This window comes from Thermobia domestica, chromosome 10 (genome assembly GCF_964235325.1).
Source record: "Thermobia domestica chromosome 10, izTheDome1.hap1.1, whole genome shotgun sequence".
NCBI lineage: Eukaryota > Metazoa > Arthropoda > Insecta > Zygentoma > Lepismatidae > Thermobia > Thermobia domestica.
This window is the reverse complement of record NC_137463.1, coordinates 258,618,819-258,638,095: the sequence shown is the minus strand read 5'-3', so window position 1 is coordinate 258,638,095 and position 19,277 is coordinate 258,618,819. Positions and strand designations below refer to the sequence as shown.

At 37.2% G+C, this 19,277-nt stretch overlaps 1 protein-coding gene across 5 annotated transcripts in view; it reads right to left on the bottom strand.

Moving 5' to 3' along the window:
* LOC145663171 (heterogeneous nuclear ribonucleoprotein F-like) overlaps positions 1–19,277 on the bottom strand; it is a 75,878-nt gene that overhangs the window by 51,396 nt on the left and 5,205 nt on the right. For all 5 annotated transcript variants that reach the window (XM_081729503.1, XM_081729502.1, XM_081729501.1 and 2 more), the window contains exons 2-3: positions 8,478–8,628; positions 1,858–2,016 (exon numbers count right to left, since the gene is read on the bottom strand). In XM_081729503.1, coding sequence (XP_081585629.1) covers positions 1,858–2,016; positions 8,478–8,583 — 265 coding nt within the window. In that variant the 5' untranslated portion in view covers positions 8,584–8,628. The remainder of the gene's footprint in view (positions 1–1,857; positions 2,017–8,477; positions 8,629–19,277) is intronic.

Genomic DNA, 19,277 nt, shown 5'->3' with positions numbered 1-19,277 from the left:
CCCTATTTTTTTTTCTTATCAATCTTTATTCTTTTCTTATTTCAGAACTTTACTTACAATAAAGATAAAAGTTTTATAAGATGGATTCAAATCTCCGATCTCTAGCTTCATTATTTCATTTTCTTGCCACGTAACCGCTGGACTACTTTCTAGTTTATATAAGACGACAATTACAGAAGTTTGCTATTCACCTATTTCGATATTAAAAAAAAAAAAAAAAAAAAAAAAAAAAAAAAAAAAAAAATCTTGGATTGCTTCATAAATATGTGAAGCAACGTTTAGATGCAAACATGTAATACCAAGACTAATATCTTTAAATGACAATTTTATAACAATAACTGATAAGATCTGATAATATGTTTCGCATGTAGACCTGAGTCCACAACTTTGCTCCTCGGAATCAAGTGCCCTCGTTTAGTGCTGAGTACCATTTTTCCCCTCTCCGAAATTCCCTTGTAACAATGTTGACACTGGGAGACATTTGCCCATATTTTAAGTCTTTTGCTTCTAATTATTTTATGCTATTATTGAACAAACATACTGAAAATAAATGTCAAAATGATCTCCTCCTCTGAAACCTTCAAATGTTTCGAATATATAGCGGGAAGGTGATGTATTCTGACACACATTTTTCATACAGTGGCATATTCTCAAACTAATGTTACCTGTTGTATTTTTCACAATAGCTCGGTGCTGACCTTTGGGACTAACTAACTAACTAACTCTATGGCCTATGGAACCCGCAGGTTCAGTGCCGCGTTCACAAAAGCTCTCCACTGACTTCTATCCTTAGCTAATTGCATCCAGTTTCTACTTTGTATTCCTATCTCTGCGAGATCCATCTTAATATTATCCTCCCATCTGCGCCTAGGTCTTCCTAATGGTCGTTTTCCTATGGGTCTTCCAGTCAAGGCTTTGAAAGCGTTTCTACTTTCTTCCATTCTAGCTACATGACCTGCCCACCTAAGCCTCCTAGACTTGACGACCCTAACAATGTTGGGTAAACCGTATAAACTATGTAGTACGTATAACTGACCTTTGGGACACCCTGTATAATTATATATAAAAGTAAATAAGTGGTTCTGGTAAGTGAATAGTCACGCTACATACAATGTCTCACATATGCTATCAACTTACTTGAACTCTCTTAGAGGCAAGATGGCTCACTGGTAAAGCGCTCACTCCTGGCGCGTAAGGTTAACGGTTCGATACCAGCCCCCGTAAAGTGGGCTTTGTGTTGGACAAACACTGAGTGTATAGGTTCTATGGTTCCTCCATTATCATCAATCTCATCATCACAGTCACCCTTAGTCTCGGTGCACAATCGTGTCACGTTAAACAAAACCTACATTGCTGGATGGAGGAAACTAACCCACCCTGTTTCTACAACATTAGCTAGCAGGAACCTAATTACCCTGTTCCTAAAACGTTAGCTAACGAAGTTTTGGGTGAATTTTCGATCAGTTGGCCGGTCTAGTATCCTTTTACAAAATATAGTAAATCGTTTCCTATGGCATAACCTTATTTTATCCTTTAAGCTAAGTTCTGAATGTGAAGTGAATTTCACAAATACTGTATTTAACTAATTTTGATTAGTTTCGTGCCATTTTTGGAGTTTCTGATACTGAATCATAATATCCATTCCCTCAAAACATCTTCATTACACTTACAAAAAATAATAACGAATCTGTCGAATTCATCTACAAAATATCTGATTTTTGCAATATTTCACCTCAATTACACTCTACCTAAAACGTTCTTGAAAGATTCATTTAATATGATTCTGAATGTTCCCTATACTTGATTCGACTCGTTCATTCTACGAAATTTAGTAACTCACTCAAATTTGTGACTTGCCTTCAATGTATCTGTGTCCCATATGGTCTTTATCTTTCTTCAAAGCCTTCTCAATATCATCATCCGTCTCCATCTCAATGTATGCTTCTCCGCTCGGCCTTCCTTCTCGGGACATTGTCATGTGGACACCCATTTTCCCATCCTTCACATTGCAGTCATCTGGAAAGATTAGTTATTCACAAAAATTCAGTATTAGGTTCAAGCTTTCAAATCTTAAGCAAACGTTAATACAAAAAAAATTTAAAATTTGGCATCAAAATTGCACTTAAAATATTTTTATTTCAATTCGACTGGTAAATAGTGCTTTATTTATATTTTATTTAGAACAAAATCTGGCTCATATTTGATGTAACTGTACGGAAACTTGATATGTGCGTACGGCTACTGGTAGAGATTACCAAAAATATTTAAAACAAAACGGTTAGAGCTTACAAGCATAAAAGGCTGTACTAAATTTCTTAACAACTAGCGCCTTGGCCGTACGAAATACGGGTAAGAGTTACTTTTAACTAGTCCGAACTATGAAGTCATTATGTTATCACAACATATTGTCAGTTGAAAATGAAATCTTTTCCATGTTTTAGTACTGTAGTATCTCGTAAGACTAGCGTGGTATGTTACCAATTTCTTTTTTCAGTGGCTTTACACAAGCAAAGGAAAATAAATGGCTACTTCTATTACGAAACTAAATGCTTTCTCTTGTTAATCATGGGAGACCTCTCATGCCTCTTGCCTGCACATTTCCTTTAATTCCAATCTATTGTAGATTCAAGTCTGCTGACGTTAACAGCTACAGGTCTGTCCACATTTATGGAAACGAAGTGGAACGTCCGCCAGGGGCGCTAGAATCACAGACAGTAAGCACAGCAGAGCAATCAGAAACCAGTTGTGTGGAGAATTCGGTAGAAGAAAGTGAAGTGCTCCGAGTGTCAAATGCCTCAAAAGTGACCCCATCCTGGGAGGGGTACATCACCGCTCTTTCCGACATCGGATACAGCTACAGTGCAATTGTAAAACAATGTTCGTACAAGGGTTTCACCATTTCCAAGAAGGGTATTCCAATATACACAAACGCAACAAAAATGCACAGCCAGAGGAAGCGGGAGTGCGCACAGTGGCACGAAAACAATACCCCGTTTCAAACGTACAATGGATGTGGTTCGACAAGTGCAGAAATTGGTGACTCAGGAGAATCCGCCGCCACAAAGACATTGCCAGGAGTGTTAGAAGATCCAAATCAACTGTGCAGAGGATAATCAGCCAGGATTTACGCCTGCAAGTGAAGCATAAGCTACGTGTTTACACTCACAGCCAAACACATCCGGGAACGCAGGGTCCATTGCAAACTGCTCTATGAACGGTATTTAGCGGCTGACAAATGGAAATATGTGGTCACGTTAGACGAGGCCTGGATCTGTTTGTCCAAGCGGGTTCGAACCATTTACTATCATCCAAAGGGTGCCAAGGACCATGCCAATTTGGTATTCGACGATCCATGGATAAGGCGATTCCTTCCTTTTCAGCGTCCTACCACGGATCTCTTCGTTTAGTTGAGGCTCTCCTTCCGTAAGGTTATCATCTGGACCCAGATCGCACGGTTCAAGAAGGCTCTACCAAATGGAAAAATTGAACAGATACATATCTTCCAGAAATTAACAGACGTTCTCAGGCATCTTGGTATATACCAATTGCAGCACATTTTCATATACATCTCTTACAGTCAGTTATTGCTCCAGAGGATATAGCCAGGATTCCTGCTGCCTCATTCCTACATGCTGGGGCATGGTTGAATGCAATACCCTCCCCACCATTAGGTCTTCATATGACAAACATTTCGAATCGCTGTCGCTTTAAGATTAGGTTCAGCTATTTGAGAGCCACATCGTTGTCCAGCTTGCGGGGATCAAGTTAACCAACGGGCCTTTCATGCATGAAGAGCATGGGTAGACACTCCTCTGTGAATGATATTTTACAAGCCCTTATCACACCTGGAATTCCTTCCATGCGTGAACATGCAGATGTTGTTCAGATGGTAGACGACCTGATGGCATGACATTAGTTCCTTGGATTAGAGGCAAATCACTAGTATGGGACTTCGCGTGTCATTCAAGATACATTTGCCCATTCAAGTCTCCCTTTAGCTGTTATGAATGGTGGAGCTGTTGCTAGTTGTACAGAGGTAGAAAAGCAAAGGAAATGTAACAACCTCCTTGATAAATTTATTTTTGCTTTAATTGCCATCGAGACTATTGGTGCTTGGGGATCTACAATCCTTGATTTTATTAAAGTAGGCAGACGCATTTCTATCCTTACTGGAAATGTTCGTTCAACATCTTTCCTAATTCAACGAATATCTATTGCTATCCAACGTGGCAACGTGTCGTCGGTACTTGGCACCTTACTACATGGAAAGGAACTAGATGAGGTGTTCTTTAACACAAAGGACAACACCGAAAATTTATACAACTGGACGGTATACTATACAAATGAGGTCAATATGGTAATTGGAAAGTAAATGATTGTGACATAGTGAAACACACATGCTTGTGTCGGGGAGGCGGAGGTGCAAAAAGATTATATATATACTGTTCTATTGTCTGATTGAAAAAAATATATATACCGCAATAATTGTAATAATTATTTTGAAACATTATTGTGCCAATTGTGTGGAACTTCCAGATAATTTCTGATTCTTCCAAAATTAATACTTGTTTACCTATTTGCTTTTTTGTGTGTTGGTACACTTCTGTTGTAGTGTAGTATGTATTTGTTATTAATGTTCCAAAGACAGTGTATGTGAGTGTGGTAAAAAGCTGTTTGCAAAGGAGTGGATGTGAAGAACATGTAAATTTTGCTTTACGGTGATAAATGTTCATCATATACAATTTCTTTCACAAGAAACCGATGTAAATATTTTCATTTGTAATTATGGTGCAGGTAAAAAGAATCATAAATCACAGTCTTAAAAAAAATTAAATTAAAATGTCTTGAATACCTAATATATTTATTTAAAACAAAGATATGTTTTATAAAATAAATGTTTCACAATGTCTTATCTGAAATGGTTTTATTGTTGAAGTTCACATCAGATACTTTATGCGTTCAAGTACGGCAATTTCATGAGCACTTGTACCAAGATTGTTCTTGCCCGAAAATTTAAAACAATTAACAAAGATATAATTAATATTTTATAAAGTAAGTGTTTCAAAATGTCTTAAAATTGAATATCATCCAGTGTAAAATAGTTTTATTGCTGTAGTTCACTTCCAATGCTCTGTGCGTTCAACTGCGAGAATTTCCCGACGTGTTTTTCCCGAAAATGCAGCTTTCATTCTGTACATTGAAACTTCCAGTAGTACGGAAGTTTGAATTCGGCACTTGAAATAGTAACCGTTACGTAGTCTTCGGAACTCCGAGCATTAAGCTTCTTAAATTTGACAAGAATATTTACACTATTGCTAGTGTTGATTCTTCAGAACGTTTATTTGAAGAGTAGCAACAAATGACTGAACTAAACTATTGTTATTGGAAAACCAGATTTCACGGAAGAATACTTGTTACCATCAAAGGTACTAATAGTTTCACTAATGTATTTACATATTTACTGGTAGTACCGGCACCAATGGCCTTAAACCTGTTAAACGTATGAGGGATAACGTCCCTTGGCGTCGCCGAATCGGTGAGCATACTATTCACGGAAAGTATTTTCTAAAATATAAAACTGCATATTTTACACCCTCCAGTCCAAAAGAAACCGAACTTTTGAAAACAAATAGTACCACTAGTGCCATCTGTTGTAATATTTTACCGGTAGATGGCGTAGACCCTCATTCACAACTGGTACAAATGTCATGACATTTGGATGCACGGCAACAAAGTTATTGCGTTTCAACTGTCAGTGTGTTGTGTACATCGGTCGGAAAATGAGTTTCAAACAACGAGCTGCAATTGAGTTTTGTGTTAAACTGGGTAAAACTTTTAGTGAAACGCACCAAATGCTACAAAATGCATATGGTGATGAGTGTCTATCCCGTACGCAAGTTTACGAGTGGTTCAGGCGATTCAAATCGGGTAGAGAGACGCTGGATGATGATGAAAGATCAGGCCGTCCCAGAACCGGATTATCGGAAGAAAACATCGAAAAAGTGCGTGAATTCATCAAACATAACAAAAAATCGTCGGTGAAAGTTATTGATATGGAATTAGGCATTCCTCAAACAATCGCATACCGCATACCGCAAGTTTTGGGCCTTAAGAAGGTTAATTCACGGTTTGTACCACACAAACTCACCAAAGACCAAAAAGTTGATCGAATTGCGCATTGCAAAGACATCGTTAAAAGTGCTCCGGCAGGATCGAAACTTCTTGAAATCGATTGCAACTGGTGGCGAGACGTGGTGTTTTGAATATGAGCCCGAAACAAAGCGGCAAAGTGCTGAATGGAGAGCGCCGGATGAAGGAACACCCAAAAAAGTCGCTTGGTGAAGTCAAAGTTAAGGTGATGCTGATTTGTTTTTACGATTCAAAAGGAATTATCCACAAAGAATTTGTTCAGCCCGGCCAGACAGTCACTGGAGAGTTTTACTTGGGCGTCATGAAGCGTTTGCTGGCAAGAATTCGTCGTATTCGGCCCGAATATCGCGAAATCGGCAGTTGGACTCTTTTGGACGATAATGCACCATCACATCGTTCGCGGCTTGTAACTGAATTTTTGGTCAAAAATCACATTATTCGGTTGCATCATCCGCCCTATTCACCAGATCTCGCTCCGTACGATTTCTATCTGTTCCCGAAACTGCATTTGGCGATGAAAGTAAAGTGGCACGCATCGATTGATGCCATTGAGAAGGCGACGACCGCCGTCCTAAAGACCATTCCAATAAAGGACATGGAGAAGTTGTTTGACAACTTGTTGGAGCGTGCAAATATGTGTATCGATGCAGAAGGGGAATACATTGATTAATAAAAATGATTTGTTCCAAAATGTACATTGCTTTTTTGTTTTTTTAAAACGTTCGCTTTCTTTTGGAATGGAGGGTCTTCAAATAAGCTATAAGCATAATTCATACATTAATTTGTTCTACAATTATCTCAAGCTAAGGCAAGTGTTTTTATTATTATTATTATTCATTCATTCAGAACTTTATAAAAGTCTTATGTTGAATGTTGTGAAAGCACCTAATTCGCCCAAGTACAAAATCTAATAAAAATAATTTTCAATATAATTACCTTAGTTGTACCAATAATATACTAACACAAAGCTCAAAAACCCACCGGGTTTTTTCGGGCCAGACCCACTTTGGCTAACCCTGATGCAACTATTCCGCCGCTTCGGAAGGTCATGGATTACCACGTTGGAAGAATTCTTTTGGTCGAGATTGTAGTCACCTGTGCATCGCATTTTTCACCTCTTCACAATTGAAATGCTTGCCTCCCATAGCTTCTTTGAGTGTTCCAAACACACGAAAGTCGCTGGGGGCAGACTGGTGAATAGGGTGGATGAATGAGACTCAAATTTGATGCCATCGATAGTCTCAACGGTCAAACGGGTAGTATGAGTCGGGTTTTGTCATGCAGTAGGAGGACAGAAGTCCTTATCGTTTACGCCTGAGTGCAGAGCAAAGTTGATTTTTCAGCAGGTTTGAGTACAAGTTATCAGCTACTATCATTCCTTTTTTCAAGTACTGTTCCAAAATTACACCCTTTGCATCCCAAAAGAGTGAGAATGACCTTTCCTGCCGATTGTTGAGTGCGGAATTTTTTTAGATTCGGCGAAGAGCTAGGCCGCCATTCCTTACTCATTTTTTGGTTTTTGGTTGCTGATAGTGAACCCAGGTATCATTGCCTGTAACAATCTTGTCCAGAAATGCATCACCCTAGGCGCTGAAACAACGCAGTTCTTCAAAGGCGTCGATGTGACGATCTTTCAATTCAGCAGTCAACTAACGTGAGACTCATCTTACAGACATCTTATTGAAATGCAGAACATTATGCACAATGTGTTGAGCTGAACCAAAGCTATATTCATGATTGTGACGATTATTCTCAGCGTGATACGCTTATTATAAATTACAAGCTGTACCGCTAACGCAATAATTTCATCGGTCACTGCGCGGTGAGCCTGTTCCAGTTGAGGAGCATTTTCCACAAATATTATGCCACCTTTAAACTTCATACACTAATCGTATGCTCGGACAAACACGGATCACCATAATTTGCTGCTTTCCTGCGAAAAATTCCGATTGGTTTCACACCTTCACTGAGCAAAAACCGGATCACCGAACGCTGTTCTAACGCGGTGCATGTAGACAGTGGGGCTGTTATCTTGATACTGATGCTGCCGTGTTTGTCGTTCTTCGAGCAACACACTGCCACCTTTCGGTCATTAAGTGCAGCTCGAAGCATATTACTGTCACATCGAAGTAATCGTCCAACTTTACGGAATTTGACTATATTTTTAAGCTTTTCATTTGATCCTCCCTCGTAGTATTGTCTGAAATCCGAGTTTCAAATGAGGTTCATTTTTTTAAAAGAACATTATATACGAAACAAAGCTTCGACCAAAAAAATAAAAAATAAATTATACTTTATAAATAAATATGCAAAAGACCCTAACTTACCGAAGAACTTAAGTATTTCCTCCACTGTACTTGACCAGGGTAAACCACGAACCTTCACCACGTAGCTCTCCTCATCGTGGTCACTGCGATCTCCGTCTGCAGACATGTCTGGTTCTTCTTTCACCTCCTCCTGTTCTTTCTTCACGTCACTCTACAAAACAAACAATGCTTTATCTATGTATCAAATATATACTCCTATAACACAAGTCTACCAAAACAAACCCATTTACCATTAACAAGTTATGAACTGGCATCTACATACAGTATGTCTTATTTACTTTTTATCTCAAGTTAGGTGATGTCTTATGAAAAAAGCCGGCTTTCTTTTAAAAGGAAATAATGGAAAATGGAGTTATTTAAGTACACTACGCCCGAGCTTCTACAAACCGGCTCCTAAGGCCCGATTACATGAGCATCTACTAACCGAGTACCAGTTAACCTACGTGATTTAAAAAAAAAAAAAAAAAAAAAAAAAGGACAGAACTGCCCGCGTTGAGGCATACGAGGAGCCAAGACGTCGCAGTAATCGGTATAAATTAACAAAAGAAAAAAACATTTTTTTTTTTTAAAAAAAAATCGAACGTCCAACCACTTTCGATTCCATGTAGTTGATTCTACAATTTAAAAAGTGCGTTTACAACATTCATTACCAGGATTGGCAATCTTGTATGCTTTTCAAATTGGCATTGTATTGGCTGGGGAGTCAAACTATGCAACCCACTATATTACAGGTGCTGTTGTAGTTACCTATCAACCTCATCATATCCCTCAGTTATACTTTGATCTGTTTTATTGCTTGCCTACACTCAAAAGCCAGAAAAGATTACTACAAACAAAGCTACTGTCAAAACTATTTTTGTTTTCAACTAGAACTAAAATATTTGTTCTGGTATAAAATTTGCCTTAAATCTAATTCTCTGTTCAGAAACACTATCTTGAGGCTCAGATATTCGATTAGACCCTAATGAAATCAGTTTACAGAATTAAAGCTGTATGACGTTACGTTTAACCTTTAGAACACCGGCTTTAAGCGAGAATGCTTAATACCATTTCTTTTAAAATAAAATATTAACAAATGTAAATCATTCCACATAAATTTTAAATAAGAATTTCGTTGCATCGCTAAAACATTATTATTATTATTTACCAAACCCTTCTGCCGTTCAACATTATCTAACAATTCGTTGCAACTACAAAAAGGAATGTGTCCACTCATTTGCACTCTTTCCTAATCCAATTAACGATTTTATTTTGAATTCACCCTTCTTTGGATTTTCTTTTCTAAAACATCAACAAAAGAATAACATATACCGTACGCTATCGATGGAACTCAACCTATCTTAACGAAAATTGGGATGGTGATAGACATTCACGAGTTCAGTACACACACACACAATATTTTGGTGTGCAGGCCTTTGGTTCGTAAGTTATTGGCAGGGTGGGAAAAAATCATGATTTTTTTTTTTTTTATATTTAAATCAAATCTTTCTCCTCGTATAATACAAGTCACGAACTGAAAAAAGAAACAGGAATTAGTATTAAATGTTAATTATGCCATTTAAGTGACAGTATTGGAGTTTAATTTTGAATTATCCCCAATCGTTAACCAATTTTAATCCCAAGCAATGTTTCTTAAACATTAAGGAAAAAACGTACAGCAACGTTTAACATGACACTTTTCTTTTTACGGAAGTTACTGATATTAGGCAGGGGCATACTTTTTTTAAAAAAAAAAAAAAAAATCTGAACTAGCTAGCAGCACGAAATACATATAAAGTACATACATTTCACCTAAAATTAATTCACTCTATGTCTATGGAACCCGCACTTCAATGACTTGTTCACAAAAGCTCCCCATTGACTTCTATAATTAGCCAACTGAATCCAGTTTCTACTTTGTATTCAGATTTCTGAAAGATCCATCTTATTATTGTCCTCCCATCTGCGCCTAGGTCTTCCTAATGGTCGTTTTCCGATTGGTCTTCCAGTTAAGATTTTGAAAGCGTTCCTACTTTCGTCCATTCCGGCTACATGACCTACCCACCTGTCTCCTAGACTTGTTGACCCTAACAATGTTTGGTAAACCGTATAAATTATGTAGTTCCTCGTTGTGAAATTTCCGCCATTCCCCATTCCCGTTCCTCTTGGGTCCGAATATTCGTCTCAGGATCTTGTTCTCAAATATTTTCAATCCATTTTCTTCCCTCAGAGTAAGCGACCATGTTTCGAAACCATACAAGAACATGTATGATTATCGTTTTATTTATTTTAAGCTTCAAATTCCTCGACAGAATTCGTGACAAGAGATTTTGAACTAAATAATAACACGAATTCCCTGCTTTTAGTCGACATTTAATTTCTTCGTGAATATAGTTTTTGTCCGTTAATATTGATCCTAGATATTTGAAAGTATCTACTTTATCAAAACTATTATTCGATATTTTAACGCATCCAAAATCTCCCGTATTACGATCCCGAGGAACTCCTATGTATTTAGCACAAATTTCGCCTCAAGTTTTTTATATTTATTTTTATTTCGGAGAGGGGATCGGAACCCTCTAAATATGCTCCTATTATCTGGAAATGGGCCAATGGTAAATATCTGGTCGATATTTGATCGATTTCACCTAAATCTACACAGATGATCTCCAATAATTTCATCTGTGTATGGGATCAATCTTGTTAATAGAATGTTAAGAGAAATGCCTCGATAATTATTACAAACAAATTTTGTCTTCTTTCTTGTGAATTGGAACAATGATTGGTTCTTTCCACTCCTCTTAAATGTATTTCATAGTTTTTTTTTTTTTTTTTTTTTTTGTAAAATAAAAAAAAAACTTTGGTAACGATATGTTGAATTCCTCTTGTTAAAAATTCAGAAACCTTCAGGACTGGGTAAACCGTGATAGTGGTTATATGTTCTAGAGCCTAGGAAACCACAAGCTCATATGAACAGTCTACTACGCATATGATTCATGAACAGAAAATTCTGTACCTCCCCGATTCTGAACAAGCTTAAGGAACAGTCAGTGCATTCCAGAATTCGGAACTTTACCGTTTTTGAGAATTCGAAGCACCTGATAGGTGGTAACAGATTACGTATGTGAGCAATCAATGAAAAATTTGTTCGAAATATTCAATGTATATGACAATTACAACCTTAATTGAAAAATTTCAAGCATGTACAGAAACACCCGAAACGAAGCTCTTGATGTGCAGCCTTTAAGAGTATTATATGAATGTATGGTGCCTTTCATTTCAACTCATGCGCGCGCGCACACACACACACACACACATACACACACACAAAAAAAAGTACCATCACCATCTCAGATATTATTGAAACTTTTTTTTTATATAACAACTAGACATGTTTTTAAGAGACCCATATTTTTTCGTTTTGTCGAAAAAAATTTCCCGCTAAGTAATGGCCCATCAAAGACTGGGAGTATTTGGTCTAGGAATTAATTCGTGCGGTTGGTACGCACACATTGAAGCTGTAGTACAAACACAAAATACATAAATACCTTAAGAAAAATATTGTCCATCGCTAGCCACCACTTTCGCCCATCTGTCAGGCAATGTACGGATTCCGTGGCGAAAGAAGTCCTCATCCTTGGAAGCGATCCAGTCAGAGACCCATGTTTCGATATCTTCTGAAGAAGTAAACCGCTGTCCAATCAAATCGTTGTTCATGCAATCGAACAAGTAGTAGTCCGAAGGAGCAACGTCTGGTGAATACGGCGGGTGGGGTAAAACTTCCCATCCGACATTTTCTAAATAGGTTTTGACCGGTTTTGCGACATGTGGGCGAGCGTTATCATGTTGAACAATAAGTTTATCATGTCTGTTCTCCCATTCTGGTCGTGTTCTGGCCAGAGCTTGCTTCAAACGCATTAATTGTCGTCGATAACGTTCTCCATTCATAGTTTCACCCGGTTGCAGCAGCTCATAGTACACCACACCTTTCATATCCCACCATATGCACAGCATAACCTTTGCACAATGAATATCTAGTTTTGGTTGTGATGGACTTGGTTCACCTGGTTTCACCCAGGCCTTTTTTCGTTTAGGGTTCTCGTAATGGATCCACTTCTCATCACCCGTAATAATTCGATGCAGAAACCCCTTTCTGCTCTGTCGTTGAAGCAGCAATTTGCAAATGGTTTTTCGTCTTTCAACGTCTCTGTCTTTCAATTCATGTGGAACCCAATGTGACATCTGTTGAATCATTCCCATGGCTTTCAAGCGTTTGGAGACTGTTGTTTGATCAACGCCTAATGCTGCTGCAAGTTGTTCCTGCGTTTGACACGAATCCTGCTCGAGCAATGCTGTCAATTCTTCGTCTTGAAATTTTTTTGGCTGTCCAGCTCGCTCTTGGTCTGCTAAGCCGAAATCACCACTTCTAAACCGTGCAAACCACTTCTGACACGTTCGCTCAGCTAGAGCATGGTCACCATACACTTCCACCAAAATACGATGACTTTCAGTCGCACTTTTCTGCATGTTAAAGTAATGCAGCAGGACACCCCGCAAAAACACTTTATCAGGCACAAATTGCGCCATGTTCACTTAACTACAAACTGGTGTTGTTGACGCTTTAATCCACTGCCCTATACTACGAACGATACGCGATGACAGGGGTTTGCAACACATGTGTGGATACACGGAACTGTGGGACGCTCCGTTCGTTGCGCCATCTCTTGTCCACCCGCACGAATTAATTCCTAGACCAAATACAATTTTCGAATTGTAGAAAACATGGAAAATGGTCAACTTCGGAACCTCACCATTCAGCTATGGTGACAGGTAGTTATAATTCTTGTTGTGGTATGTGCATAGGGATATAAACAAACTATATTTTATTATAGTTTGGTTTGCGCATGCGTATCTTTTTCTACATAAATTAATAAATGAACGTCAGTTTATATGAAAAGTCGAAGTTTGCTAATTTTTTCGAGCATTTCCGGTTCGAATTTTAAAATCCTGTGGGCAACAGTTTTGTCGCAAAAAAATTCAGAAATAGTAAAATTTTTAAAAATCTACATTTTTGGGCATTTTCTCGAAAACACCATCTTTTAAAATTCTGAAATTTTGTCAGATGGTTCAACTTTATATGAATAATACACACCAAATACCATTCTCAACCAATGGTTTATATATTAACTACAGCCTTTTTAAGTTAGCGAAGTTTCGTTAACTTTGATGTTAACAGTTAGCAACACTGGAAACAGTAAAAGTGCAATGATTTGATGATTTTTGTGGTTCACATTAATTAAATGAAGAATAAAAGGTTTTCTTGACATGTTTCTTATTATTTTGATCAAAAATGCTCTCTCAACTAGTAAAATGAGCCTTTCCCCTACTGCTTTTTTTTTATTTTTTTATTTCGAAATTACGATTACGAAAAACACAAATTTCAAGTTCACTTACTTCAAATGGTCTTCGGAAACAAAATTTCACTTAATTTTTTTTTTTTTTTTTTTTTTTTTTTTATATGGACCAATCATTTGCTTGCTTGGTGTCTTCTTTGCTAATAACATGTAACCGTGCAGATGCTCTTATAGGTGTTGATGCACTCACAACTCGGCCAGGGGGACTACCCCCCCCCCCCCAAGAAAAAGAAACTTTGTTATTATATATATATAAATAAAACCCATCCCCGACTTTTTAGCTCTTAGAAGTAGCTGTATGTAGCAGTATTACAACCCCTTTCCCCCCAGAAGTCCTTCCTGGACCTGCTCCTGCGTAGCACATTGTCGATAGCCACAAAACACTTATTTTCACTTCTCTTATGCTCTTCTGGAAACCTGTACCCTGCTGAAGGTCCATGTGGAAGCATAAACAGCACTTCAACTTTACGTAATTCATGATTTATTCATAATATTTCTGCTATGCACCACTGGCTATCATACGTATATGTATGTAACAAAAGTTCCTTTTCGCAGACTTCTTAAATCTACACTTTGAATTGCAGAAGCTCAATGTTGGAGAAAGCTTGAAGTAAGTTCATGGTGACCCGTTACTGCCATAAAAACTTCGCCATTTTCCTAAAGTCAAGGGTGACTTCGTTGAATACCAGTTACCGGTCGCACACTTTCCCATTCTTGCATTTTTTTTTTTTTTTTTTTTCCGAAAGTTGTTGAATTCAGTTCCAAGCAAGAAAACGACAGTAATACCCGGAGTTTGTACTTGCGCTATACTCACGAATTGTTCTGCGGTTTTAGTACTGTGTATTTGTTTTTGGCTAAGGTTATGCCGCGTTGTCACATTTTACCCCCCCCCTTCTTGCCCCGTAATAACGTCGCAAAGACCCTTGCATGGCCGGTTTCACTGCTCGAACACTGCTTTATTGAACATGTCTGCATCTCGAACATCTGAAAGCGATTTTTAAAGTGGGATGCAGCACCATCAGAAATCACTGATACGGTTTGGGAAATTGTAGACACTTATTTTCACGTTGTTGAGTTGAGTTTAGCGTCGTGTTCAGCAGCGAGGCTATATGAAACGTGGAATCCGAACCACATGAGCTCCCGCCAAGAAGTGAACCCGGGTCTCCCACGCCAACCGCTTAGCCACGAGGGAGCTCACTTTTTTCACGTATTCGAACCTTTTTCTATAAAATATATTTTCGCTTTTCTTCAAGTATTTTTAGAATCTTGTCTATGGCTATGAATACATAAGCCGAATCGTGTATTTTGACGTCGCTTATTACAACGAAACTGTCAGTTGTTTCGTATTCCAGTGATAACTCTGAATTTCACTTTGCAGAATAACAGTCCAGTTTTCAACGAAGTCCACATAAAGTAAAACAGAATTTGTATCTTGAAATTTTATATGATGCTTTTCGGTAGGAATTAATTCTCTTTGGATTTTCTTGATGTGGTCATGAATTAAATTCTTAAAGTTAAACCAGCAATGTACGATAAGAAAACAAAGTGGCACAGTTTTCTAACGAGATCATTGTTTTCCCATATGGCATATGTAACACTTATTTTCATCAGGATCAATAATTAAAAGACTCCACACTTATTCCGTCCACTCCAGGACATTCACCACATTCTTGAAGAAGACAGTTGTCATTATCTACGGATCATACTACTAAAGGAAATAGATCACTCATTACAGCTTCAATACAGGCTGCACCTTTGATTTGTTTTAACGCAGTAACCACTAACTTAAAATTTCCACAATACACACACACACACACTTCCCTCGCAGATTGCGGACTGTCCCACTTTAGTTGAATATGTCCATTCTTATGCTGGATTTGATCTGTTTCAAAAGTCCGTAAATTTCTTTGATGGAACGCGTAAGAAAACGTTTCAATTTTAACTTTTTGTCCTTTTTAGATCACTATAATGACATCGCACTTAATTGAGATCTTGTCTGGAACATTTTAAATCATCACTGAGGTAATAGTCCAGGCTTTTTATAGATCAGAATTTACTTGATGGCCATTTCAAGTAAACTTAAAATTTGTGTGTTTCGTAATCGTAATTTGCATCTCAGATTACTTCGGAATAAAAAAAAAACTGAGGAGAAGGGGCAAGGCTCATTTTACTATTTCAGAGAGCCTTTTTGATCAAAATAATAATAAACGTGTCAAGAAAACCTTTTATTCTTCATTTAATGAATGTGAACCACAAACATCATTAAATCATTGCACTTTTATTGTTTGCAGTGTTGCTAACTGTGACAAAGTTAACGAAACTTCACTAACTTCAAACGGATGTAGTTAATTCATGAAGCATTGGTCAAGAATGGTACTTGGTGTGTGCATTATTCATGTAAAGTTGAATCATCTGACAAAATTTCAGAATTTTAAAAAATGGTGTTTTCGAGAAAATAGCGCCCAAAAATGGCGATTTTTGAAAATTTTTCAATTTTTTGCGACAAAACTGTTGCACACAGAACCGATAATTTTTTTTTTTTTCGGAAAGCGGGTAGCTATGTCTTACCAACCGTGAAAACAATTTTAAAATTGGAACCGGAAGTGCTCAAAAAAAAATCGAGAACTTCGACTTTTCAGATAAACTGACGTTCATTTATTAATTTATGTAGAAAAAGATAGCATGCGCAAACCAAACTATAATAAAATATAGTTTATTTAGATACCTATGCACATACCACAACAAGAATTATAACTACCTGTCACCATAGCTGAATGGTGGGGCTCCGAAGTTGACCATTTTCCATGTCTTCTACAATTCATAAATTGCACTCCCTGTCTTTGATGGCCGTCATTACTTGGCGGGAAAATTTATTACAACAAAAAAATATGGGTCTCTTAAAAACATGTCTAGTTGGTATATAAAAAAGTTTCAACAATATCTGTGATGATGATAATACATGCTCTGCCTGAATTGAAACGGAGGCACCGTATTTCTCTCATGTTTTATTTTGTTTAAAAAAGAGAGAGTGATATTTTGAAGTAAAAATACTACATACAATTTTGCTAGTTATGTGTATATACTTTTTTTTTAAAAAAAGTACTCTTTTGTATATAAGAGGTTAAAAAAATATTATACAGGGTGTTTCAAAACACTGACAACGTTTGGGAGGTGATTCCAGACATGAAGATAAGATGAAAAGTAGACCAACGTAGGTACACAAATTCTTCCTTTCGGAGTTATAGGCTGCCGAAAATAAATAAATAAATAAATTTTATATATATATATATATATATATATATATATATATATATATATATATATAGACGTCCATAGCTCTAATACAATAGGACCTAACGTAGTTGGGTCAAGACTTCACTTAGGTACTAATTGTGCCCTATCCAAATATCCGTTTTTCAGAATCCTGCAGTACTTCCGCAACGACTTTTATAAAGGTAGTTGATGAATACCTTAGGATTTTGAAACATGTATCTTTGGATAGTGCACATTTTCTAAATGAAGTCCTGACCCGACTACGGAAGGTATCACAGTTTTGAAGCTATAGGCGTTTAAATTTCATTTGTCAAGTTTTTGGCAGCCTGTAAATCCGAAAGGAAGCATTCGTACACCCAGGTTGGTCTATACTTTGTCTTATCTTGGTGTCAGGAATCACCTTTCAAACGTTGGCGGTGTTGTTTTGAAACACCCTGTATATATTGGTTAATCCTTTGGAATTCTTAATGTAAATATGTTAATTTAAAAATCTTTTCAAAATTCATCGTTTATTTTAGAGGTTTTATATTATTATCTGCATCAACCACTAATTAAATGAGCTTTGTGTTTTAGAAAAACGAAACAAAGTCTGCTTTATCAATTTAAAGCACAATTTTGAAAAAAGGCCAAAATCTCCCAAGTAAAAAAGCGAAGCAGAAAAAACACGAGTCTTTTCCACAAAAAAGCCTGTTTCTTCCGAGCCCTTGCATCCCTAGTACAAGCACGAGACGCACTAAATTTCCAGCATATATTTTGGCGGCATACCAACGTAAAATTTTAAAAAGGCGGCTTTTTTTTTTTTTTTTTTTTTCAAAATAGCGGGATATCCACGCTACAAAAGCGCAATTTTCTGACTTAAATTGAAATTCTGAAGGTAGAAGCAAGAGACATTCTAAATTTGCTGCATAGATTTTCTCAGCGATTGAATGTAAAATTTCAAAATGGCGGTCATATTTTTTCTGAACAATAGTACACAGAAAATTGTTGCAAGTCACGACAATGACAATCTTAAAATATAAATTACATTTTAACACTTTTACCCCAAAGACATTGAAGTATTTCGAAAAAAAATAATTAAACTCGAAAATACCGAAAAAAACCCATATGGACCCAGGTGGGTTGCTCTTTTTCAAAAATACCCGGATTTTTTCAAACCAAATTTGGTCAAAATCGGACTAGTATCGTTGATAGCATACCACGTATAACTTTTCACTAAGTCGAACTCCAAATTTGATGGCCAATAACCAGGGTTGATTAAATCAGTCCGATTTAAATCCTTTGATTTTTTTTTTTAAATAAAAACAGATGATTTAAATCAAATTCCAAAATAAAGTGAAAATAAGTAAAATCCCGTTTCTGTTCTGCTATTTTGATTATGGAAGATAATTATAATACAATGAGACTCAAATGCATGTACAACACAGTATGAAAACTAGTATCATGCAGAGGATGATTAGGAAAAATCCCGTTTTGAACGGGTGAATCCTGCTGTCTTCTCTTCGTAACATAGGGTTTTTAAATCGTTAACTGTGGCCCCGCGTGGCACAGTCGCTAAAGCTCTCGCCCGGGCTCGATTCCCGGTGGGAACACTCGGTCGGAAAACTGTAACAGCTTTTTGAGGCCAGCCATCTTGAATGAGGCTTTTTTTTTTAGTTTTCCCTCATTCTCACCAGGAAATGCCGGGATGGTACCTCATAATGGTCCCAGGCGCGCTTCCTTCCCTTTACCCAGATAGTGTGCTCCCCGATGAACGTCAGCCCTAGTTTGAAAAACCTAGACTTTTTGGAAAAACCGAAATCACCTTGACCCATGTTTTTTTTTTGGGGGGGGGGGTTAATTGGAATTTTTCGAATTGCAATGTCTTTGAGGTAAAAATATCAAAATTTTATATATATCAAGATTATCATTGTCACAACTTGCAACAATTTTCTATTCACTGCTGTTTTGAAAAAATGAATTTTTGAAATTTTTCATTGGATCACCAACACAATCTTTGAATGTCTCATGCTTCTACCCCAAAATTTCAACCTGATAGACCGAAAAATTGCATCCTGTAGCGTGGATACCCGCTACTTTTTAAGGGATCTCGTACTTGTACCTTGAAAATTTAAACTTAAAAAATCGAAAGCTGTAA